The 27125-nt window shown below is 34.8% G+C and overlaps 2 protein-coding genes across 5 annotated transcripts; both read left to right on the top strand.

The window, feature by feature from the left end:
* Nucleotides 1-4175: 4175 nt before the first annotated feature.
* Nucleotides 4176-19319, top strand: LOC112686437 (protein stoned-A). Of its 4 annotated transcripts, none has more exons than XM_025558699.1 (2): nt 4176-4418; nt 17401-19319. In XM_025558699.1, exon 2 carries the CDS (start codon nt 17427-17429, stop codon nt 19296-19298), a length of 1872 nt encoding a protein of 623 aa, XP_025414484.1. In that variant the 5' UTR covers nt 4176-4418; nt 17401-17426; the 3' UTR covers nt 19299-19319. The 4 variants fall into 4 exon arrangements, with proteins under 4 accessions (XP_025414484.1, XP_025414487.1, XP_025414488.1 ...); XM_025558702.1 differs by lacking the exon at nt 4176-4418 and adding an exon at nt 4465-4626; XM_025558703.1 differs by lacking the exon at nt 4176-4418 and adding an exon at nt 6544-6639.
* On the top strand, nt 19276-27051 carry LOC112686436 (protein stoned-B). The gene is made up of 11 exons (XM_025558698.1): nt 19276-21246; nt 21315-21466; nt 21548-21859; nt 21932-22158; nt 22236-22470; nt 22543-22711; nt 23474-23588; nt 23692-23858; nt 23922-24073; nt 24592-24802; nt 25183-27051. Exons 1-11 carry the CDS (start codon nt 19301-19303, stop codon nt 25322-25324), a joined length of 3828 nt encoding a protein of 1275 aa, XP_025414483.1. The 5' UTR covers nt 19276-19300; the 3' UTR covers nt 25325-27051.
* The last annotated feature ends 74 nt before the right edge of the window (nt 27052-27125 follow it).

The raw sequence follows: 27125 nt of genomic DNA, 5'->3' as shown, positions 1-27125 counted from the left end.
ATGAAATGTGTTTAGATCAGGTATCGAAAAAATTATCTAAATGAAGATCAATTGTATGACAACTCAGTACATACATTATAAGTACTCATATGTGACTACTATTAAAATTTTAATCCACTATTTCTTAACCATAATAAAATAATCATAAAACCTTTCTTGTTACAAAGTTTTGAATATAAATGAAATGTTTTTATTGCTTAAAAGTTATACGTTATACTTGCATTTTACTATTCATCTAGTCTTATAATTTTTCAGAAAATCTTATCCCCCCCAATATACTCATACTAACGTTGGAATTTTCAGTAATAATAACAGAAAATTATGATTTTTGGATTATTTTTTTTTTATATTTCTTATTACCTGTTGCAATATTGGCTATTGGGACTAAATTATGTCACATGTTATTCATATAAACAAAATTAAATTAAAGTTAAACATCCAGTTACTTATTATACATTTTTTAATGGAGAATACGATAAACTTAATAGAATAAAAATAAAAATTATTTAAAAAAATTATTTACAATGTGGTGTATTATATTTTATTTTAGAGTTCCGCTATTTTTATGAATTCAGTGTTAACTCCGATTGAGATTGGATTTTTATTGTGAAATCCGATGATTCCTCTTGTTTATTTACGTATTTTTTGATATTCGAATATAAGAAAAATACCGTCATTATGTAAGGAGAAGGGTTAGGTCACTATTATTCATTAAGTAGCTAGTTTTTAGAATTTTTAATATACATATATTACAAGTATGGTTTTTTTCATGCATTTAAATATTCGAATAAAATATATTACGAATTAAGCGTTTCAAAACTCGTGGTTTTATACAAATATAGTGTAAATATGTTATATTTATATTTAATATTTAAATAGCAATTATAAAATTAATACCTACCTCCTATATTATGTTATAATTACTATCGATCAATATTTTACAAACACGATCGTTTATCATTTCATTAATATTATTATGGTAGGCATTTTTAATTTCTAACATTTCAAAAATACTTAATTAAAAGATAGAGAGTGACAGTCAATATTATAACTGATTAATATTTTTTATATTACGATTTGACTGTCTCAATACAAAATTATTAACATTTATTTTATTTTACGGCCTATAATTACCAATTAAGAAGATTTAATATCAAATTATTGAGACGATTACATTGTTTTTTAAAGTTTTTTAAATTAAAATAAAAACACAAGAATTTAATTTCTGTACATTTTGTGTTCATAGCTTATTTTATTTTCGTATGTTGTATTTATATAATTTTATCAATAAATTTTCACGAAATAATAATTTACTATTATATTCTAAGCAACAAGGCCGTAACTGAGGGGGTTCAGGGGTCCGCCCCCCTCCAAATTTTTTTCCAGTTACGGCCTTACTAAGCATTTATTATTAAAATTATAAAAGTAAATTAAGTTGTCTTAAGTATTAAGAATAGATACATTTTCATTTTCATCTACATGTTTTCTTGCCCTAAAAGATGAAAAATCTGTCATAGTATTATGTAAATATGACCGATGGACCTAAACAATATTTTGAGTAAATATTTTATGAGCAAAGTTATCTGGAAATGGTATAATGTTATAAAAAATACTTAACAAAATTGTTCATTTGTTTAATAGATAATTTAAACACAATTCCCAATAGTTAAGTAACATAAACTATGTACAGACAGCGAAGACTGCACTATACACTCTGTATCGGATCTTGAATAAGTCAAAAACTTGTCATAAACGGATAATTTTATAGATTCCTCATTAATCCATCTTATGTAGTTTACTTCTGTATATATGCACGCAGAGGAGTACCCAGGATCAAAATGTAGGACAGGCCCACTTATAATTTTTTTAATTTATATAGGCAGACATTATTTTATTTGATTTTGTGAATTGTTTATAACATTTTTAAATTTAATTATTAAAAATTAAAATTAAATATAATAAAACACAATTATTTTTGCTTGACTTGTTAATAATATTTTAAGATATTAAAATGTAAATAAAAATGATGTAAAAATATTAATAATAACTATTTAAAAACAGGATAGGCCTGGGCGTTACCAAGCTAACCCTGTGGGCACGCCACTACATGCATGGATCTAGAGTGTGTATCAATATTAGGTATCAAATATAAAATATTATTTTATATAATTCATTGTACCAGTAAACTTTTATGGTCGATTCACCAAGTATATAATAAAGAGTTCTTAAATTGTTCTCTTCAATTCTACATCTTTCTTAAATATTCTTAAACAATAAATTATTTTAGCTGTACATTGATTTATATTTTATAGATTTTGAATACATTTTCAGTTTGGTAACTGATTGTCATCTTGATATCAATTTTCCGGAGAGCTATCAAAAACAGGAACTATAGTTTTGGAAATATTCTCAACTAGAAATGAACAATTTTGATTAATATAATTTTCAGGAACTACACAGCTTTTGTCGAAGTAAAAAACTTGTTATTCTGAAGTTATAAAATTATTGAATCATCATATTTATCTTGACAACGTTTTAATGATGAACGTAGTCGGTAGTTACACTGACAGTATTATCACAAATTGAGATTCTGTACATAACAAATCGCTTGGGAAAATTACGTGTAGGTAACTTAAATTACCCGTGCTAAAAAAAAAAAAAAAAACATTTAAAGTGAAACGGATGAATTCGTTGGTTTTGGTCTTTTAAATTAAATCGTGTAATATTGTGCGAAAACGCCCCTTACTAATAACGCACCCAACAGTAGATAAATAATGAACGGCGTTTATTCTAATGAAATGTTCGAATTAAAATTTAATCGAATGTCGAAACCACCATCAATGTGAATATGGGTAATTCGCAATCAATAATACAAGACTTATGCTCGCAATAAAACTAAGCGATTACATTCGAGTTTTCGTAACACGCAAGTGTACCTATAACAATGTAATTATGCTCTTTTCTGTATATCATCGTCAAACGAACGGTTTATCTCTACTACTAGCACTAGTCGTAATAACAAACATGTGTAGAATATGCTTATTTCGCTCAAAACGGTTATAATTTTAACGTTTTAAGGGTTGTAATTATAATCTACCGCGACACATGTGTACGTGTCCCATCGTGACTGGAACCGTTTCCGAGTTAAGCTCAACACAAAATGTAACAGCCGATTCACCGTCGTCGCATTGCAATATTTATATGTTAAAGCAGACCGAAAGCTAAATCGAAAAACCACCGCAACATCCAAATCCAAGTGTATTCGACTTTATAGGCGCAAAAGGGTTCGGTATCCGATACGCGTATTCCTACGGGGATCATGACTACGGTCTACTGATTTGACCGTAGCTGTATACAGTACTCGGTTTCACCGTCACACGCTGTTTCCTGCGCTAAATCAATATATCTATTTCGTTTGGGCTTTTGATGAAAACGATTGGGACCTACGAGTATACATTTATATTAAGTCACTGATCAAGCACTGGTTACTCGGTCAACACGGCCGTCGGTAACCCGTAAGCGTGGTGAAACGGTGGTCGGCTAACTTCAGTGCACGGTAACGGGCGTTAACGGGGTGTTTGGCTGCAAGTAAAACCATCCAATAAAAAGATCGCACTAGATTTCTATAGAAGAACTTTGTCTCGTCCGACAGCGATGCGACACCATTGAACATTAAACACGGCCGTTGTACGTTCCACCCCCATTCGAACCGCGTACTTTACCCGGAGTAACTCTCCATGACGGTGCACAGGGGTGGGCAAATAAGTAGGTAGATAGATACAGCGTGTGGGCGAGCGCCGCGTGTGTGCGTACAGCGTAACACTGCGTGGACGCGAAACGGTCGACTCGGTGAAAAATCAATATTTCCCCCGCGACGAAACTAATGCGCGCTGGTATTTTTGTTCTTGCGTCACACGCCGTTCCCGCGGCGGGGTCGGACAATCAATAGCTCGCCCCCCTCTCGCGCGCTGCCGAACGGATGCCGCTTATGTGGGGTGGGAGGGAGGGGCACGCGTACGTCGCGCCCCGTAGCGGCCGGTCGATGGCGGCCGTCGCGGAATATCGGCCTCGCTTCGGCGTGTTCTTCTCACCCGTCCTGCGCCCATCGCCGTCCCCGCCGAAGGGTGCCCATGTCGTGCGCGCACGCGCGCCCCCAACCGATCCTACGGCCGTTTCCCGTGTCACAACACTGTCGCGTCCGTTCGAGTCCTCCGCGCAGTACCGCGACTCGTGCAAGTCCACTACGAGCAACTCGTTCGGGCTAATGCGTATCCGACGGTAATTTACTTGATTTTTTTCTCGTTGTACTTCCGCTATCCGGACAATCGATCTCGACCGCGAGTCCACTGCTGCACGCGCGTAGCCGCACTCCGATGTCGTTGGTCCGAGTCCGGTACGTCGCAAATGCCACGGCACAAGTAAGAAATACCGGTGCTAAGAAGTCGGGTTTTTTTTTTCATTATTATTATTATCGTTATTGTTGTTGTATTGTTGTTCACGACGAACAACGAACGCGTTTGAATCGCGTGATGTACGAATACCCCGTCGTCGGGTCTGCAACAATCGCCGCGTAATTATAATCCAAACGCAACCGATGACGATAAAGCACGGGCAACGGCCACAACGGTACGTAATGATGACGGAAAAAAGTGATAAAAACGGTTGACGGGCGGGTGGTGTGTGTTCGAGGGTCTCGGGAAAAGACCGGAACTGTCGAGTGACAGGAGGGTGAGAAAAAAAATTCGAGCCACCGCCGCTGGCGACGATATGCCTACGCTGCCGTCGCCGTATCTGGGTCACTCGGCAAGGTGTGTGTGTGTGACAGCGGTGCTGCGCGCACGACCTTCGGTTCGCATTACCGTGTCGGATACGTCGTCGGGATTTATTTCGAGTATCCCGCGATCCCCGACGAAAACGTTTGGATCAGATCCCATAGCCGAGACGACAACGGAAACAATGATATCACTAAATTAAAGGGAACAGGGGATGGTAGGTCGTTTAGCTTGCCTTCGCCGTCGACTACGTGAAGAGCGAAAAAAAAAACAAAAACAAACGTTTCAAAAGCATCGAAACCGCTAGCGTTATTTAATAATATAAATCATGTTTATTTGTTCTCAACATGCCTCCACCGCTTTCGGCGGAACAACTGCGGAACACAATATTATATTTCTTCATCGTTGAACACACACTATCGTTCGCGATTCGTCCATTCGAAAATAAGTCGTCGGACGGACCCGTTTCCCGAAACGCGTACATCACATTCGAATCGTCCACATCGGAGTTGTATCGGCGCAACGCTTCACGTTCATGTCTAATAATCTCAAGAGCCTCATAATGTTATCGTAGTACCTATTGCTGAAATGCGAACATAGTTCGATGTGCACACGAGTTGATGAAATACTTTCAGGCACTCGCTAAACGTTGCACGCGTTAAATGTTCAAACGAGCGCATCTCCGAAAAGTCGAATTCCCGGAGAAGATCCCGACACCGTTTCCGCCCGCTGCTACCATTCCCCCGCTTGTATACGCCCCTGCTGAGGGTCGTCGTTGATAGTATTCTCATAGCCCTAATACAGAACAATGTCACCGGTGGCTGCCGCGTACTACGCGTACAATATTTTATCCCGAGTCTAAAATGTTTGATTTTTCAAACGACGCGCTTAATTTTAAATAAACTTCGGCAATCCACGACGTACTCTGCAGTTGAATACGAGCTTATGCTTTCTGCGGAATTTCTTCGAACGGATATTAACAGTGTTTAACGTTAATCGATTCTACAGTATTCGTTTACTGTTAACAAGTAATCGTTTATATGAATAGGTAACACCCATAAGTAAGATTTTATCATGCACTTTCTTAACTCAACATTTAAAAACAATTAACGTTTTGCATCCAACAAAGTTTGGACCAACAAATCTAATAGTTATTTCAAAGTTTTCCCGTGAAACTTGCAAGTGAAGCATATACATTCATGTTAATAAAGCACGCTATTTTCATCAATATTTTACGTTTCAAGTATTTTCAAAATACCCTCCCCCGACATTTTTCCCCGCGTTATTCGTGGCCAAAGTTTTAGGCAGTGATGGACGCGCAGTCACGTTGCGTCCGAACAGGAAATCATTTATCCGAGCTATTATGCTTGTTATCACGGTATCTGGTTTACTCAGAAGTGATCGTTCGTTCGGAAATACGTAGTACAACGGATGTGCCCAACGTTCGTATTGTTGATCGAATGTCCTTCCCCCTCCCCCGGACAACATATTTTTGATATCGTATTCCAAACGCTAAATCGCGTTTATTATCAATAATTTTATTATTGTAATTAATACCGTCATTTCGGTTGTCCGAATCGTCCGTCGTTACCAGTAACCGAAGGTGCGCGATAGGTACTAAACACGGTTCGTGTCGCAACGTTAACGATACAATTATTATCACTTAATGCGCTTTTTATTCGTTTTCACAGTGACTGATGTGTACGAACAAACGCACGTCCGTAAACGTATTTTATTATTTTGCTTTGTGTGTGTACTATACTGTTATTTTGCGCCTAAACGTGTCTAGAAAAATACGTGTAGAGACATTTTCGTGGCAACACGTGGACGTCAGTTGGTCGATATAACTTCACATTTTACATTGTCGGTACGTACCAAATTATACTTTTAGGCAACGCTAATAATATGTTCAATACACAAAGGAACAAAGTGGGAAATAGTTTTGTCGTTATAAACGCGTCAAACGTGTGTTGATTCATTGTATTTGTTATGACTTTGCCCAGAAAAAAGTAAATATTAGTATTCAAAGTTGAAATAGAAGCTGATTTTTCGGTCATATCAACATTTTGTTCATAATAGGTTCATAATTCGGTCGCAAAAACAGCAACAACGTTTATATTACAAAGTTTGATTTTTTACACCCCTCTGCATTTTATCCGTCGGGTATAGTTTTTATATTTATTCACACACCGCACATGCTCGCACTTATTATCTACAGTACATGCCGATCGATTTCGCCAAAACTTTCGGTCGGGTCATAGCAGTAAACATTCCACTAAAGTCAGAGATGATATCAATACAAGGCAGACGGGAGAAAGGAAAATTTCCAGATGTGTTGGAAAAAAGTTTGGAAAGTCAAATTGTTTGGCCCGTTTGGTTGCAATTATATTTTACTGCGATTTCTATAATAGGTACAATAATAATTTTACTTAATTCGAAATCTATAAATTACAAATAATACATTTACAATAATGCTCAATATTACTAAATTTGTCGTACTAAGAATGATTATTAAAACTTAATTTACCACTTGGCACTTTGCATAAACTATTAATTTCTCAATAAATAAGTAAATAGTGTTTGCATTGTATTTATATTATGAGTTGATATTCATGTTATGAATTTTTAACTGATAAAAGGTACTATATTATAGGGTGTCTCAAAAATAACACGGGATTTAAATCTGCAATAAGTTTAATTTATTTATTTTGAAAAAAACATAACAAATATGTCATTCTCTTCGTAAGAAGTTAAGGTTTAACAGTGAAAAACAATATTGGGCAGATAACTTTCCCTACTAGCCCTACAGGCGATTATTTTTTCCATCAAATTTACCATCACTGGACAGCACATTGACCCATCAAGTTCGTTGAGGACACGACGAATTTTTTTCTTAAGTTCCAAGACATTTCCAACTTTGTTCTGGTAAACTTGTGACTTTGATTGATGAGTATCCCCATCAGAAGAAATCGCACGGCGTTAAGTATAGATTTAATTTGTAGCAGATAGTATAAATCCTGCGTTATTTTTTTGAGGCACCTAAAGTATAAATGACAAAATATTGTAATAGGTTAAACAACGGTTTTACCGTTACTACCCAAGCTGCAATGAAGGAGCCAATCCGCCCTTGTACCATTGTATTCTTAATTTTCACAATACCTGGACGAGCTTGAAAATATACGCGATTCGCACGACTCGATGTGCACGTGAACGATTTGCACGAGCGTGTGCCCACGAGATAAAATATTGAACATTCGTAGAGGACAACATCGAGTACTACAGACGATAGTTACAGCTAGTATAATACGATAGATAACGCGATAAAATTTCGACACGGACTGTTTGCGAACTTGACGGCGGATAAAATTCGATACCGACCGTTCGATAGTCCATCAATGATCAACCACCAATCTTCGGTTGCGTAAAATAAAACGGTTCCCATAACGCGGTATATTCTGTAATTGACGGAGATGAAATCCAAGGACTACGTGCTGTGGCGTGCGCAATAGTTTGGTATGGGGATGGGGATGTCATAAATAAAAATTTATTATTTTCAATCTTTATTCTTTATTATTATACAAAAAAAAAAATGCAATCAAGGCGGAAATTCATCCGTCGGGCTTTTGCACTAAATTCATCAATTATTTGCTCTGTAGATAATGGAATGTCTCGATGTACGAGACATATATATATATATATATGTTCATTAACGCCAATCCATTTAACCGTGACTGTCCCGTCGTATTTCTTAAATACATTTTTAAACATTTAAGACAAAAAAAAAAGCCCATGGGGAAGAAATATGAATCCGAATGGCTGCAAGATGGCCGACTTTTTTATCATTATCAGTTATCACAGATTTTATTATAACTTTATTCTCAATATATTTCTTTCCCTTACCTTATTTCCACCTAAGTTGTATTGCCATTCTTGTTATAAGTCTAATATACTAATAGTGACAGTTAAGTATCTGATTACTTTTTCTTATTTTAAATATTAAACAAGTAAAATTAACTCAGTGTTTTAATGTCTGTTTAAGTGTTTTCATAGTTGAATTAGGGGAACCCATATATATATATATATATATATATATATATATATATATATTATAAATAAATATAGATATAGATATCTAATCATAATTCTCATATGTACAAACTATAAATTTCTTTGTTGTGTTATTTGAATATGAATTGTAAAAATGTTTATGGTGTATATTTATTAAATAAAAAAAATCACAAAATAAATGTCTATTTATTAATAAATTCAAAAATTATAAATATTATTTGTGTAAATACAATAAATATGCATCAAAATTTTATTTTATTCTGTTAGGTTTTAATAAGTACTACTGTCACTACTACTACTGCTACTTAAATACGAGTAAGTCATTTTAATAAGTAGGTACCTACTTGCATTAAAATAATTACCAATTATAAAGATACCTACAAGTTACGAATAAGAAAAATCTTTGAAATTAAAAGTAAAATCAAACAAATGTATTCACATACCAAAATAAATAAGATTAATATGATAATATTTCAGCTAAACTCTAGTTTAACTCTTTAACTGGTCAAATATCTAAGGTTAATTAATTTGCAGTCAAACTCAGGGTAAAATATTAACCAAGTCATAATAAAATCACATTTCTAGTTTAACTGGGGATTAATCTTAACTAAAGGTTATATTCTCTTAACTGGTGATTGATAAAATGGCCCTTATAATAATAAGTTATATTCATAGACCTTATACTCTTACTATAAGGTCTATGGTTATATTATATAATAAGTGATATAATAAAACCTGTGATAATTGATAATGACGAAGTCGGCCGTCTTGCAGCCATTCAGATTCCCTGTCACTAGACGCTTGATCCCCCATCATCCCCCCTGCGTACACCTCTGGCTACTGGACCGAGTGAGTTTTCGTGTTGTTTAACTAACGAGCCCTCGTCGGGGGTATGCTTAACTGTTTTCGTCGCAAAAGATTAGCGACGGCGGTAGGGGGTTTTGGTTCGCTGTTATCTTTCGAACACATACGCGCCAACCGGAGCAATTATAATAACATTACCGAACACTGCTACGTCGTAATCGCACCAAAGGCCGTTATCACGGTCTTCGACGGTCATAACGTGTATTTTCACGTAACATGACTACTGCCTACTCCGTTGTTAATACACGCGACCTCGTGAAATTATTGATTATAACACGAATACGACTACGTTTCATTAGGGTATTCTGCAACACACGGTTTTTTTTTCCATCCGTTTAAACTCGATTTTCTCGGAGCCCAGTGCTTTTTTTCGCATTGCACGTCCTGACATATTCGTGTTTACGCACGTTGTTATATCGTTTTATTCGTGCACAAAAAACCACGTTTCTCAGCTGTCGACGTCTTTTTACATTGATCGTTTATAACCACGTTAAAACAACACGCGAACACGTCTCACACGTACCTGCCGAGGGTGGTTAATTTTCTATACCAGTTTTTTTGTACACAAAAAAATGAAAACACACATATTCTACCGAATAGACGTGAAGAACCATGTCGATTACCGTCAGCGCTACAAAGACCGCCTGAATGAACAAAACATCGCGTCATGATGTCATAGTTATTATTATCCGGGGTAGTATTTGTTTGGATTGAAGCGGGGAGAAACTTTCTCTTTACGGGGAATAATCCTGACTGAGCGAAAGCCGATGGTGCGTCTCGCACGTGTCCGTTAAGTTTGGACCTCGGCACGCGTCCGCGCCTACTCCACCGCCTTCAGTTTTCACGCGTTCACCTATCCCTTCTGCGCCATATGTGAATTTACTTTTTTTCTACTCCTCGTACTTCCGCTCGTCTTATACCGTTTTCTATTTCAGGCCGCCGCCGCCGCCACTGCGAGATCGCGGTCAATACATGTATACAATTATACAATATACACACACATACGCATGCGCAAGACACAGTTACGTCTATTTTTTGCGCATACACACATATAAATCGGTATACTGTTCACATGTATTTATATATGTATTAATCTCGAAATATACGCGATCTACACGCTGGCGCACACGTTCGTCAGTGTTCCTGGTCACACGTTACGTGTAGGATCGATATAAGTTAACGCACACACATAAACGCACATTGGTCCACCACATATTTCAGACAAAAGCCGAACAACGATGTGTACTGTAACGTATTGTTGTGAAGCTCCCGTAGGCCACCATTTGATACGGATTCGGTAATAAATCCTACATTAATAGTACGGTATGCGGCGCAGTCGTTCGTACGCGATAGCATTGTTTACTCAGCACGCGTTCGCAGGACGAAAGGAAATCGAGGAGCGGATGCACGGAAAATAAATTGTCATATCGAAACGGTTTCGTCGCTCATCACAACGCGTCGTCGCACCAATATTCCCGACGGTATGTAAAAACACGTACGCGTGCATGACGGGGCGTTTGCCGTGTGGTCACTACGTAACTTACGAGGAAACGGTTCGTTTATTCGACTTCAACATATTGAAATTACTGAACTACAATTGCGTGTACTGTGTATTATGTTTGCGCGCGTTATTGTGTGCTTATAAATAAGTAATAAAACGTATGTGCGCAACATACGGGCCGCGGGTAGGTATTTCGATTACAGTAGGTACAATAAATTTTAAAAATATTATTATAACCAGGGCTTGGGACTTTTAACACTTAAAATGATTAAAAATAGCATTATGTATAAGCATTTAAAAAATTTAAAATTAAGCAAAAATATTTATTAAAAAAAAAAAACTATAAAATTCTAATTAAAAAATCAAAATAAATTTACACTTTCAAGACTTTATGACTTTATTTACATTAAGCATTTTATGGATTTTCTAAAGGATTTTTCTGAAAAATAAAATGTAAACTGTTTGAAATATATTTATTTATTTTTAAATGCCTTCATGAAAAATATAGCACTGTGGGTAATAAAACAGACTATATTCTATAAATATAATATAAAACCTATTGTGTATAATTAATAAGGTATATACAAAATAATTTAATGTATTAATTATATAACACATAATTTTTACTGAGATGTTCAATCTATTTTAATTTTCATACTGGTTCGATGCTATAGATTTGATGTGAACTGTTTTAAAGTTATTTACGGTGAAATACTAGTGACTTTAATCTTTTATCTTTATTGTTTTTTAATGCTAAATAAAACCGAAGTTACAAAATATAAATTTAAATATACGATATATAAATATTGTGTATTCAGTATAAACTATAGAGTATAGGGCATAGGCTATAGAGTGCCTCCAAATTTTTAGAAAATAATAAAGGGTGCCATGAGTCAAAAAAGATTGGGAACCTCTACCTTAGACGAATTACGTGACAACGTAGATAAGATAAGAATTATTTTTAAATTTTTAATTCTATCAATAACGATTTCGCAGGAGAAAACTATAAAAACGTAAAAGAACTGGTCAAATAAGTAAAAATATTCAGAAAAACTGGAAATAAACATTTTTTTTTTAAAATTACTGAAAAAAGCAAAAAAAAGCTCTTTCAAATTTCATAATTGTGCTTGTTATAACTTGACATACGCTTCTATAGCACTCTGCTACGTTTTAAGTCAATAAATAAAAATAAGCAAATGCTTTAACTCCCGCGCCTTGATTATGACGATGGCATAAGATTGACGAATTTCATTGCAATTATATGCAATCAAATGCAATAAAATAACTCGTTAAACAAAACTCGATGTTTCCTATCTTCTTGAATGCATCATACTGATAACCTTTTAATTTTTATGTACCGAACAATTTTTTTTTGTTTTTTTTTTTTGTTCTAAGCAAATAAATGCAATTAGAAAATCCCATATCTTTAAAACGAATGTGAGATAACAGGATTTCAAACATGCTTATCGATTTATGTCAATTTTTCGGGGCCACCGTGAGGTTAGATAATGTACATCTGCTTATCATATTCAAACGTTTCTTCAGTTTGCCATGTAATCACACTTTTCACTTGTCATTTGGTGATTCTCCTATCGTCATATTATATGATACTGTGCGATTATATATAATTAACCGAAACACTTTGAACGTGGACAGCACATTAAACACTAACCCCACCCGTTTTAATTCATCATCGACGTATAAAAAAACGTTTTTTATCATATCCCAACATACCACTAATAACGTTATAGTCAGTCGCAAACGTATCTTTTTCATGAATCGTGGTATACTCCTCTTTTTGCGATGTCCGTACAGTTATACGCGTTATGCCGTTTTTCGTTCTGTTCTGCGCACTTGTTAACCTATTGTGTTCGCAAAAAGTCTCATAAAATACCGCTCGATTATCCGTACGGAATTCCGGGTGCAGAATACCGTTCTCAGGTTTCATCGTTGGTGTGTACTGTTACGATCGCCCCGGCATCCGCAGAGATTGTCACAGAACCTAAATTGTACACAGATATTATAACGGCTGACTTTGAAACTCGTACGCCACGCATTACCGATGGAGGCTATTTCAAGACGAGTCGTTTTCTGCAAATCGAATAAACAAATATTGCAATTGTACCACACCATTTAATAAATTGTGCTCGCGCTATAACGTTGACGTGGATTGCATTCGATCGGATGAGAAAATATCGATACGATGAAGTTTAAAAAAAAAAAAATGACACCGTATTCGTTGTGATATTATTCCAACCGACGATCATCTGACTCCTGGGGAACGATATAATTATTTGTAAACGTCTCTACCAACATTGTGTACGGCACGAGGTCACATCGAAAATATATAGATTCCCCTCCACGCAGTGCAGCAACTACACTAATTTGGACCCGTGTGTAAATAAAATGAAAGCCCCCCCACCCGCGCCCGGTCTCTGCAGGGAAACCGTACCTTTAATCAATTGTAACCAAACTATTTTGAATTTCGATTATACAGGCCACAAAAGAAACGTCGATGTACGATAGTGTGTAAAAAACAAAATCAATTAATTGTTCAATCTCCATTAATAATTATTTTTACAAAAAGGTTTTATTTTCTTGTTTTCTACATATTTTTCAAATATTATCATTGGGCCCTATTAAAGGCTTGGACCACGGGGCCGTGTGTTTGATATACGTAACACACCCGGTTATTGCGGTACTGCTTCCGCGACTCATTTCATTGTCATGCTCGAATTTGACTCCAGGTCATATGTACATTTAAACGAAAACACCGAATCGTATAACCCCCCCCCCCTTCCGCGCATTATTCGTGTCTCATTTTTGAGATTATCCCAGGAAACTTTACGTATTGACGTCAAAAACTCTGGAGATATGGTTAAAACTTTAAAAGTCTACGAGATCCGCAAGCTTACGAACCTAGAGAGAAAAACATATATGTTTATTCCTTAAATTTTCGGCGTCCTTAGACGATCGGTTTCGATCGCAGTGTACGTGACATTTCATCATGTAATATCAACACGTTTAGCATAATATATTATTATAGAACGCTTTGATGATTTAGAGCACAAGTGTGACGAGAGACATTTAACGAATAGTTCAGTACAGGTGATTCAGAGTTTACACTCCAATAAGTCCCAGTACTTCAAAGCCAGTGACGCCGAACCCTATAGTATACTCTATAGTATACTAACGTATTCTATGAGCGCCGGTATGTGCCTTATACGGAGGAAAAAACCGTAGAGCACACCTAACCTAACCGATTTTTTGCCAAAAATGTCACTTACCACACCGATGTGCGAACACGGATCGACGATGGCGATTGAATGATATCACTGGACGTCTGCATGGAAATTAGAAATATAAATCTGTTACGCGTACACGTCAGCTCTGCATTGCGCACGGTCGTGGTGGCAGATGTGAAACGATTTCAGGCAGTGTAGTACGTACATAGTCGATTCGTTGAGTCACCGGGGTCGCGATTCGATTCTATTCGAAGCGCAACTGTTCCACGCCGTAAACGCCGTCCGTGCCTGGGCCGAACCGAAGTCATTGTTCGTAAACGCTCGACAATATTGCACCACATGTGTAATATAATTAAGCCGTGAACGTAGAACAATCCTATGATAAATGCACATAAAACCAACGGCCTGTGCTTTTTTTAATCGATTAAAATAGGTACAAAGAAATAAAACTGATTCGATACTTTTAAAATGTTAATACAGTTTTGTTGAATGCACTAATAATTTAATAAAAATCATTAAACACCACAAAAAAAAAAAACAATATAATTAAATACAAGATATAAAAATCAAAGTACATATTTTATTGGTAAATTATTTGTAATGTTTGCATATTTTGAATAAATTTTTTAGGTATTTGACAATAATTGATTAAAATACGTTATGAAATGTGTAGGTATATCATTAATCCAAGCGCTCAAATATATTTAAAAAAAAACTGTCGTTAGTTTCATTTAAAAAATATTGTATATGTATGTAAATATTTTGAGTAAAATAGAGCAGCGGTGACCCACCGAAAGTTCATTTACATTATAAGTAATACATACAGATTTCATATATCATTCAATAATACAGTTGTGTGTAAGCACTACAAGTAATATTATCTAAAATAATTTTTACAACAGTTTACAATAATTTAAAAAATTCAGAATGTTTATCCGGTTAAAGAAACAAAACATAAATAACGTTAAAGAACTATACGATAGTAAATATAAATTGTATTATTATAAAACAAATGAAACGCGAATTTTCGCTGTGGATAAAATCGTTGAAAAATGTTTGAAAATTCGTTCTCTAATCATTAGTTATTATTATTATTATAATTAGCAACCAAACGTAAATACAGTACAATCCGAACCTGAAATATTCAGCATTTGACTGTACACCAAGTCAATTCACCCCGAATTCCAATAAGTCTGAGTATTTCATTATAAATAAAACTTTTTTCATTCATTTAATTTTCATACTTCGTCGTGTTTAAAGTCCAAATATTTTCGTATCGAGCACTTGATACCGGTATGGTACAATGTAAAATATTCATCATTAAGTTAATAAAATATTTGCCACCCTCCATCCGCGGATGCTCATTTTCCTTTTATTCCTGAGAACCGTGCCGTTTGTGAATAAAAGTTGTTTATTAATAATCCTTTCTATAGTTTTGCTGTTTCCACAAGTTCTTTTGAATAATACCTTTTTCTCTCGTTTAATTATAAAATATCTCAACTTGCTATACATGCTAGAATTGAACCATGCGGGATCCCAATTATATTATTATTAATAGTAATAAAACCCTCTAGTCACAATACCCTAACAAACGATATTGCTTAAAAGGAAAACCATTTCGACGCACAAATTTTGAAATCAGTGTATCCGAATGTGTATCCAAGGAATAATGTACGACGTCTTGTGTTATTCGAAGATTCGTGTTTATTCATACAACAACGTAAATGCACGAAAACTATAATTATATTAACTTTCTATTTATTCGTAGCTGCACGAAAAAAACGGCAAAAAATAAATGTTTACAAATCGATATTTCAACCGAGAAATTATTTTCTAATGAAAATAAATGTATTTCTTCCACGTTTTTCGAAAACATCTATTTCGATGTACGAATAATCAAATTTCGAATTCAATCTTAATTCTTTGATCAGTATATTACACCGTACGTTGATTAATACTAATACCCGCAACAGTATTAGATAATGAATCAAAGCTAATTGAAATCGAACCAATGTTTTGCAATAAAATATATAAAAAAAACTGTAAGTACAATTTGTTCGCATTATAACATCAACAAAGTTATTAAAGTATTAACAGTGCTATTCAAGTATTAATAAAATATTTATCAAAAACTGATGAAAAATGACTTGCAATGATAAATATTTTTAATCCAAAAATTATTATTTTCTTCTTTACAAACATCTAACTCCGTATAATAATAAAGTTTTACAAATACGTCATTTGCATAAAAAATATTTAAGTCAACTAATAAAACGCTTGAAGTTTTATGTAGTATAACTAGAGGTTTAGGTTTGCCGGTTTTTATGCAATCAATAATTATTGGTGCACGTGTTGAAAAAACGTCAACAAACAAAATTAATATACTTACTGTATGAAGGATTTGATCAAAAAGCACTTCACCTAAATTTATTACAAGTACATCGTGAACATTATGAATACGTATACCTGCGTAATCAGTAATTATTATAAGATACCATTAATATTAAAATCTAAACAAGTTCATTCAAGTTTTATGAAATGTATACGTAAACAGTGATTTATTATATCTTACTACATTAAAAATTGATTTCGTGTGTTTAATTTATTCAATTTATACAATTTTTAACATTGTACCACGTATATAATCATTATTTAAGTACTTAATCTCGGGAACGTAATCGATGAACGAGAATGTATTTCTCGAGTTTGCCCACAGATTATTACGACTTAATTAATATTCGTTATGTAATGACAAATTTTAATAAATATTTATACGCTCACAATTTACCACAATTATTTTATATTTATACTAATATATAGATAATATTGCAAATACTCGACATTTTAAAAATAAAAAAAGAGCTATAGTTCTTGTACATTATTAAAGATACATCCATAATTTTATTTTTATTTTTTAGGTTGACGAATAATTTTTTTTTGTATTTTTTAGAATCTTCCATCAATCACTTACAGAACATGCTGAAAATACACAAGGGTTTGAAAAAAAAGAAGAAAAATAAGAAAAACAAACATAAAGAAGAAGAACTTTTCAACGAAGAAGAACTTGAGAGATACCGCCGAGAACATCAAGAGGGAAAAGAAGCTGAAGGCGAAAAAGACGGCCAAGAAGAGTGGCAGAAGTTCAAAGCAATCACTGCTGGAATTGATGACGTGTTAAAAAAAACACAAGGTGACCTCGACCGTATTAAAACAAACAGTTTTTTCCAGAGAAAACCCACTCAGACAGAACTTAAAGCAGCTGAAGAAAAGTTAGAAGCGGAAAAACGGGCAAAATTAGAAGAAGAATTGCGAATAAAGGCCGAATTCGAAGCGCTTGATTCTGCTAAAGTACAAGAAGAAGCAGCGGCCTGCGCACCTGTTGATGAAGAATCATCAGAAGAAGAATCGGTTAATGGTGATGACATATTTGATACGTCATACGTTGATGTAATCACAAGTGGCGAGGTAAAACTAGCATACATTCCAGAAAGCCCAACCGAAGAAAACACAGAATTCGATCCTTTTGATACTTCTATAGTAGACAAGGTTATCCAACCAAATCCATCGAAAAAAAATAAAAGATACATAAGTCTTGGGTGTGCGGTTGAAGTTCTCTCGGGTAAAGAAGTTGATATCAATCCCGAGGTCTTCAGGTCTACGGCTGTGCGAAAAAGACCAAAACCTGTAAATTTATTGTTGGAAAGTTATGACGAAAATACTGCTGGTGTACAACTTGTAGATGATAAACCTGTGAAAACTTTACTTGATGACGATCCTGATCTGTCAACTGACGCATTACCATTAACTATTGTTACGCCGATTGAGATCAAACCACAACCAATCAAAGAAGATATAAAAACTCCCCAACAAGATATCAGTCAAATTATAAACGAATTTGATTCACCACTTATCTTATCGGAAACCGTAAATACACAGCTACAGTTAGACGACGATATAGATGATGAATTCGCTGCGTTAGCTGCAGAGTCTTTGTCGAAATCTCCTCTACCCGAGGACGTCGATCCTTTTGATACATCTTTTGCGGACCACCTTGTACCCGCAGTAAATAATATAAATATTAAAACAGAACAAGCCAAGACATATATTGACGAAAAGACAGCGGAAAAAGAATTTTTTGAAAGTGTCAGACCACTAAGTTTAGAACATAGAGATTTACTGGGTGGCAGTACAACCGATTTGTCGGTAATTGGTCATCATCCGATTGCACCTCGTAATCCGGCAGACGAAACAGTACAAATTGATCCTTTTGATACGTCAATTGCCGAAAGCTTATTGCCCGGTAAAAGCGAGTTGAAATTACTCGAAAAAGAACTTTTAGAAGACTCCAAAGTACCTATTAAGAAAATAATAATAGAAGAAGACGACGATTTCAATCCCAGAGCTGAAGAAATCGCTCGGCCGGCTGAACTAAATTTAAAAGAAAAGAGAGTTAGTATACCAAAAGTTACATTTGCTTTAGAAAAAGATTTGTTGACGAACGATCATCACGGTGAATTGCATGTAGCTAAACCGTTAACTCCGTATTATCCACAAGAACAACTAAACGAAGACAATTTAAATACCGATCCATTCGATACATCACACGTGAAACACGAACCCGGAGAAGTAGAATTGAAATTGTTAGAGAGTGAACTAGTGAAAAGCGAACCCAAGTGTACGGATATATTAACCGAAGAAGAATTTATTCCTCACGTACTGCACACACCCGTTGAGCCAGAAATAGCTGTCCCAGAAGAAATCGATCCTTTTGATACGTCATTTGCTAACGACGCTGTACCCAGCCAAACAGAAATAAAATTATTGGAGTCTGAATTTATACATAAATAAAGATGGCTAATCCATTTTTAATCGGAGATGCAACAGCTACTTTTACCGATAATAGTAATACTTTTAATCCATTTTTAACTAATACAACAGCAGAATTGGAATCTCATAATGATAACCCATTTTTCTCGAATTTTAATGCTTCGAATTCTGCTCAAGACAATACAAATCCATTTTTGGCGTTCACGCAAAAACCAGAACGAACTCAGCCAGTGGCTGATCTACTGGGTATTAATGAAAAACCCCAAACTGCTGCTGCAGAGGATACATCAAAAACGAAACCTCCACCACCGAGACCAGCACCACCTAAAAGACCACCACCAAGACCAACACCACCGCCTTCGCACAATGCCAAAGAATTGATTCTTAGTGTAACAGGAGAAATGGATGCTACTTCGTTACATTTACTGGATAGGCTAGCAAAGACCCCAAGTCCTACGCCAATGAGAGACTTACTATCTCCCAGTCCAACACCGACCGCTGATCTATTAGGGTGTGAGGATCTTCAACCTCCAATTACGTCCCAATCATCTAATGTTTTTGACCAACAAACAAACATCATTGATTTTTCTTCAGGACCAAAACCAGAGAGGCCAAAATTTCCACCGAAAATAGATTTTCTCATGGATGATTTACTAGAAGATGTTCCAATCAGTGAGGGTATACAACCAGAAGAAAGTTATATACAAAATAGAACACCCTCGATTCCAGAAAATCAACCAATAGTCGGTGGATCTAAACCGGAATCAAGAAAATCTTCAAACGATTTTATTCTTCCGGTGAGAAGATTATCACATGACGTTACAGAATCAAGAAAAATTATGCCAGATTTAAGTAAGATGGCTGATCGAAGGAAGTCAGATATAGGACATTTTGCACCAATATTACCATCAAAAAAACCTACTAGTCAAAGTGATCAGACATTACAAGAAAGTAAATCAGAAAGCATGATTCAAGAAATTACTGAATCCGAAGAGAAACCAAATGTTGAAGTCTTCAATAATGTAGTGGAGGAAACTCTAGTACCAACCGAAAATGTTCAAGAGCAAAAGATACAAGAGCAGAATGTGCAAGATCATAAAGTGCAAGAGCAGAAGGTACAAGAGCAGAAAGTAGAAAATCAGAATGTGCAAGAGCAGAAAGTACAAGATATCATTATTCCAACGCATTCTACGGAAATCAAAAACACTGAGTGGGATGAAGAAAAAAATGGATTAGATTTTGATTCGCAGCAACAAGTAAAATCTTCTAATCAATTTGAAATTGATACGGCAATACATAAAACTGCAGTAAGTAATAATGATATAAATGATACCTCGATAATTGATAAGAAACCAACACCACCTGCATTTGAAACGTTACCAGTTGAGTTGACGACAAACGAATCTTTTAATGCGTTTGGTATTAATGAAACGTTACCGCCATCAGAATCATTTCCTCCGTTTACCGAAAATGATACAACAGCTAAAGAGAAGCCTTTTGATGCATATGATATGAAACCTGTACCATCAGTGCCTGATCCGTCACCTTTCCAAGAAATAAGTTCTCAAGAAACGTCATTTAATGCAGTGTTTGAATTACCTGAAAAAACAGCAACTTCACCATTTGATGTGCAAGAACCACATCAGTTAGATTGCACAAGTACGTCCGTGAATGCAATTTCTGAACCGTTTCCAGAATCAGCAGTTACTGAAAATGACGCTTTCGATGCATTTGCTGCTAAATTCGACGATTCTCAAGTAGATTGTAACACAACTGGATTTGATGCATTTGGTAGTGTTTCGGAAGGAGCGTTTGAAGATTCATCAATCGGTTTTGGAGCAGATGACAACTTTGATTCATTTTTATCAACTCATCAAATTCCAGCTGCGCCACAGTCGACTCCAGCAAAAGTTACAAGAAATAATTCCGGCGAATCTTTAGATGAAAATGATTTTAATGTTTTTATAAGGTATTTAATTTGTTCACCTAAATACATTATGATGAATAATAAAAATGATTATTTATTTTTTGTTTTAGACCTAAGACAGAGTCAGGTGATTCTGATCAATCCGCTGTGCCTTCAATTGCTCCTCCACCAAAAGTGCCTACAAGTTTATTCCAAGAAGGAGCTCCTTCTCGGTTCAATCCATTTGACCAAGAGCCAAGTGAAACAAATTTTAAATCTCAAGGTTAATAATAGTATACTCATGCATTAAAAAAAAAAAAAATGTATATTAATTTTAAACTGTTGTTTAATGTATCTTATGCAGACACGTTCATTCCTCAAACGATTCCTCAACGAACAGATTCTCAAGAAACACCACCGAGTCCATTATTTGATGAAGATGTTTCCCAACCACTTGAAGAATTTCCACGAGTGAATTATAATGGTGACGGCTGGGCAATGGAGTTGAGACAACCGAACAAGAAAAAAATTACTGCACACCGATTTTGGAAGAAAATATTTGTTAAAATCACTTACCAAGGTGAAAATCCGGTTCTTCAATTATATAATACTAAAGATGATAAAGATCCATTCCAAGAACTTCCATTGCAGCCAAGTTATTCCGTATCTGATATTGGTAATTAGTAAATAAATTACTAAATAATATTATAATATTTAGATTATAAAATTATATATTTGATGATTTTAGGAGCTCAACAGTATGACCAATATGGTAAAATATTTACTGTAAAATTACTGTACATATTTTATAAGGAAAAGGCTGGATTTCGACCAGGTCAAGTGACAAAAGCTGAAAGGCTAACCAACAAATTAAGTCAATTTGCAGCTTATGCTATCCAAGGCGATTACCAAGGCGTAAAAGAATTCGGTAGCGATTTGAAAAAATTAGGATTGCCTGTAGAACATGGAGCTCAAGTAAGAAAAAATAATAATCTATGTTTAGACATATAATGATAATTTATTCACATAACATTTGATAATACGTTTTTTAGACTACGACACTGTTAAAATTGGGAAGTCATAGTTATGAAGACATGAAACAGTTTAGTATCTGTATCGAAGAAGCTCTATTCAAACTTTCAGCTCATCGTGATAGAGCATTAAACTACAAAGTAGAAGATGTACAAATCACTGCGATGGACGAACTGTTTGTCGATCAAAATTCACAGGGGTCAGTACTTAAACAAATCGCACGGGTCCGTTTGTTTTTCTTAGCGTTCATGTGTGGTGAGTGTCAAGAAACAATTTGTTTTTATTTTTATAAGAAAACTTTCATTTATTTCTATTGTGATATTTTAGGAATGCCTGATGTTGAGTTGGGCGTGAACGATTTAGTTCGACAAGGCAAAGAAGTGGTGGGTCGTCACGATATTATCCCAGTAGTTACCGAAGAATGGATTCGTTTAGAAGGGGTGGAGTTCCACAATTGTGTTCAACAAGACGAATACGAAAGAACAAGAACCATCAAGTAACATTACATATTATTAACGCTTTTAAATTGTTAAAACTTTTACTTATATTTATTTATTTATATAATTCATACAGACATAAGGTCCAATTACAATAAAAATTGTTTATCTTATTATTCATAGCTAAGAGCTCAATTCACATTATTTTTAATTTATAAAAAACTATTACCAAATAGATCAATATTATACATATAAGCTATATTCATTAATCGATTAATTGATTCTAATTGAGTATTTGCTAAAGACGTATAAAGCAAAATGTAATTTCTTATATTCATTTTTGATACATTAAAACTATTCATACATAATAATTCAGGACATTCAATTGAATTATTAAGCAATTTATAAAAGAAAATGTTTCTTGTTTTTTCCTTCTTATCTCTAAAAAATTTAAATTTAAGTTACTGTTAGTTACACTTAAGCCTGTGAGATTAATTACTGTACTAAGTTTATTAATACTATTTAGTTATAAAATAGAAAATTGCTAAATTTATAATGGAAAGATTAAAACTTTTTGTGTTACATAGTTGTAGGGGGGGGGGGGGGCTTTGTCCCCAAAAATTCCCCTGAGGTGAACACATTTAGTACTCCCAAGTTTTTAAACTGAATGTGCGCCAATGGTGTGCTTTTATGTTTATATATAAATTACAATTAATAGAAACAGATCTTAAAAATTTCGATGTTGGACAGCTTCTAGTTCTTTAGTTAAATCTTATTGATGTAGTGCCCAGAGAATGGATGTTAATTATTTACAATTACAGGTTTAAACCACCAGATGCTTGTTACATAGAATTGATGAGATTCAGAGTGAGACCACCAAAAAACCGGGAACTTCCATTACAACTAAAAACAACAATGTGCATAACAGGGAATAAGGTTCGGTACAAAAATATGATTATAAATAATGATGATTATAAATATGATATGGGTAAATTGTTTCTTCTCGTCAACCGCTACAAGCATGATCATTAATTTACAGGTGGAATTAAAAGGAGACATACTCGTACCGGGATTCACTAGTAGAAAACTCGGACAGGTGCCTTGTGAAGATGTAGCTATAAGGTTCCCTATACCGGAATGTTGGATATATTTGTTCAGGGTAGAGAAGCACTTTAGATACGGCTCTGTCAAGTCAGCACACAGAAGGTAAAATCGAAAGGAATAATTATTTTCAATTTTAATTTTTGAGATTTACGTTTTGCACACCAGGACGGGCAAGGTGAAAGGTATTGACAGATTTTTGGGCACGATGGACAACCTCGAGCCCCATTTGATCGAAGTGACATCTGGCGAAGCCAAATACGAGCACCATCATAGAGCCGTGGTGTGGAGAATGTCGAGATTGCCTAAAGAAGGACAAGGTATACACATCACAGCTCAGGAGTCCATGTGAAAATCGCAAAAAAAATATCGGGAAATGTTTTAACAGCGAATACATTAATAGCGAAAAAAAAAGAAATTATTTTCGTTAGTGGGTATACCTTTATAATATAATAATACTAGATAATACTAGTTAATGAATAATGTAAGTTTGTACTATTACGTTTTGGATCACGTAATAAAGATAAGTCGTGGTTAAACCTAACCGCTGTCAAGCTTTATATATTATGATCATAGAATAGTGTGATGATGTATTTTATATACTTACACAAGTTTAGGAAAAATATCAAATTTTAATGTTATTTTAACGTGAATTATTACTTATTATATTATAAAGATATATCCATGTATATTTCTTACTGTTCACTATTTATGTTTTCGCTGTTAAAATATTTCGCGATTTTAACTAGCACCCGCAGCGCAACGATGGCCAACAATGATTACGCTACCGTGCACACGAACAGTGCGTCATTCTAAACCGTCGGTTTTTCCCTTGCAGGCGCGTACACTACGCACAACCTCGTATGCCGCATGACTCTAACATCGTTCGACCAAGTACCCGAGGAACTGGACAAGTATTGTTACGTAGAGTTCACGATGCCGACCACGCAGGTGTCGCACACCACCGTCAGGTCGGTTTCGATCGTTAATAGCGAGAAGGATGCTCCGCCGGAGAAATATCTGAGACTGATGGCCAGACACGAGTACAGGTACGCTTTGCATTATAAAACGACTGCAGTCGAAACCAGGGGCGCCATTTCAGTTTTTTTTTTAAGGGTGTGCAAGCAATTAAAGAGGCCAATTTTTTCTCATCACCAGGCCAAAATTTATGATTAGTAGTGATTACTGATCAGCCGCAGTGCATACCCAATATTAAAAATTGGAAAACTGAAGGCCAAGTCGCAAAGTCATGTATCAGTGACGCCTAGGCCAATAGCCAACAATTGAAGATGAAAACAATTCAGGGTGTGCGAGTACACACCCTGCTCCCCCCTCCCCTAAATGGCGCCACTGGTCGAAACCCGAATTTGATGCGCACGTCTCTATCGCGTCGCATGTGCCCCCATTATATGGTTCGATCGTTTTGCAGGGTGGAAATCGAGCACATACACGGGCAAGTCGAAGAAAACCCGTACCTAGCAGCGACCGCGATGCCGAGATCCCCGCAGCCGGTGCCGGAAACCAAACAGTCCCCGGCTGCAGCCGCTTCGGACAGCGATTCATCGTCTTAAACGTGCAATAATGATATTTTCACTATCGAGGTTTTATAAACGTTACGTTGTTGTGTTCCACGACAATTATTATTTTATAATGATATTATGTTACGTATGTTTAGAGTATGATCTCTTCCTTTAAAATTATATCGACCGTTGATTTATTATTACGATCGTGTACAATTAACGTTGTAATACGATTCACCATGTACATAGTAATTTACGACCGCTGTAACGTGGCCGAGGTTTTATTGGACGTTTTATAACGACATTACTGCAAAAAGCACGTTAACACGTAGCATAAGTATCCATGCGAGCCTGAAGACAAAACCAATAATTATTTACGTACATGAATATTTTAACCTATATATTTTCAAACGATGGAGTTCAACATTGAATCGTATTTTACCAACAAAACATTAGACGTTTTTCGTAAATCAGTTTTTACAGTAATGCAGCCCATATACGTATATATATATATATATATGATATCGAGTTCAATATGACAATAAAAAAATTATATGAAGCGTTGACACCGTTTTACGATTTTTCTTGGGAAAACCAACTAATTTTTTATACACTCGTTGAAAAGCTTTGCGTGTCTCGATATTTTCCTTAGTAACTTCGCGTAAACTAGATTATGAACTAATTTTATTTTTTAACTCTCGTATAATACTATAACAATATCATGTTGTTTTCATGTATATCCTATCCGTGTCGAACATGTGCCATAAAAATTATATTACTTTTATATGTCTAATAAAGTCGTAGTACCATTTCGCGTTTACATAATATTATAAATAATAGTACGTGACGAATACATAGTTCGCTGTGCACGTAACATTGTTATTTATCTTTATCGCGTTGAATCGAAAAAAATATAATCACTATGTAGATACATTAAGTAATATCGTAGATATTTTACCCGAGAGCCCGAGGATCTTGCTGTCAAACTGTTCGTAGATTACGAGTTAGCCGAGTAAATCGAAAAAAGTTTAAAATATAAAAATATATATTGTTGTTAAATACTTCTTCATTCGATTCATTGTTAACAATGTTTCCTGCGACAGACGTAATAGCATTACATATTGTGTAATCGTAAGCCAGCTGTCCGTTATTTTAAGACCAACGATACGTACCCGTTATTATTTATTTGACAATTTATCTCCAAATCAGTGCTGCGCTTTCTAATTGTAATTTTTTGTAATATTTTATTCCACTTATCGAGTTTTGCGCACGAAGCAGGCAAACCACACGTGATAAACATAGTGAAACATTATAATATTAATCGGGACGAAAAAATATTTTTGGTTTTGTTTTCCGTTTAGGGATGATATATATGTACTAGAAGTATGTTTTTCTTATCGCATTGATTGAATAAATGCAATACAATTATTACACGCGTTTGGTCGACAACAACGAGTCTTTTTTTGACAAAATACAAATAATAAACGTCATTATAATATAGTACGACTGCGTATTATTAACCTGTGTTTAAAAATATATTATGAGACCGTTGTTCGACCAAGTGGTGTTCAACGACTTGTGTTTATTCGACCAGATTCAATAAGAATGAAATGTTGAACGCTTTATTGAACGCATTGATTTTAATTTTTTTACATGAAAAGCGTGTACAACTTGTCCTACGAAATGTATAATTCGTTTTTGTTGCATATCACGTAGGTATCAAAAACTTTTAAAAATGTTTGTTTTTTGTAAAGTGAAAAGATTGTTTATAATTATTATTATTATTATATATTATTATTATTATCTATTATTATTATTATTATTATTATTATTATTATTATTATTATTATTA

Source organism: Sipha flava, unplaced genomic scaffold (assembly GCF_003268045.1).
Source record: "Sipha flava isolate LNK unplaced genomic scaffold, YSA_version1 308_pilon_pilon, whole genome shotgun sequence".
Classification (NCBI taxonomy): Eukaryota; Metazoa; Arthropoda; class Insecta; order Hemiptera; family Aphididae; genus Sipha; species Sipha flava.
The sequence above is the reverse complement of the archived record's forward strand: the minus strand, read 5'-3'. Positions and strand labels throughout refer to the sequence as shown.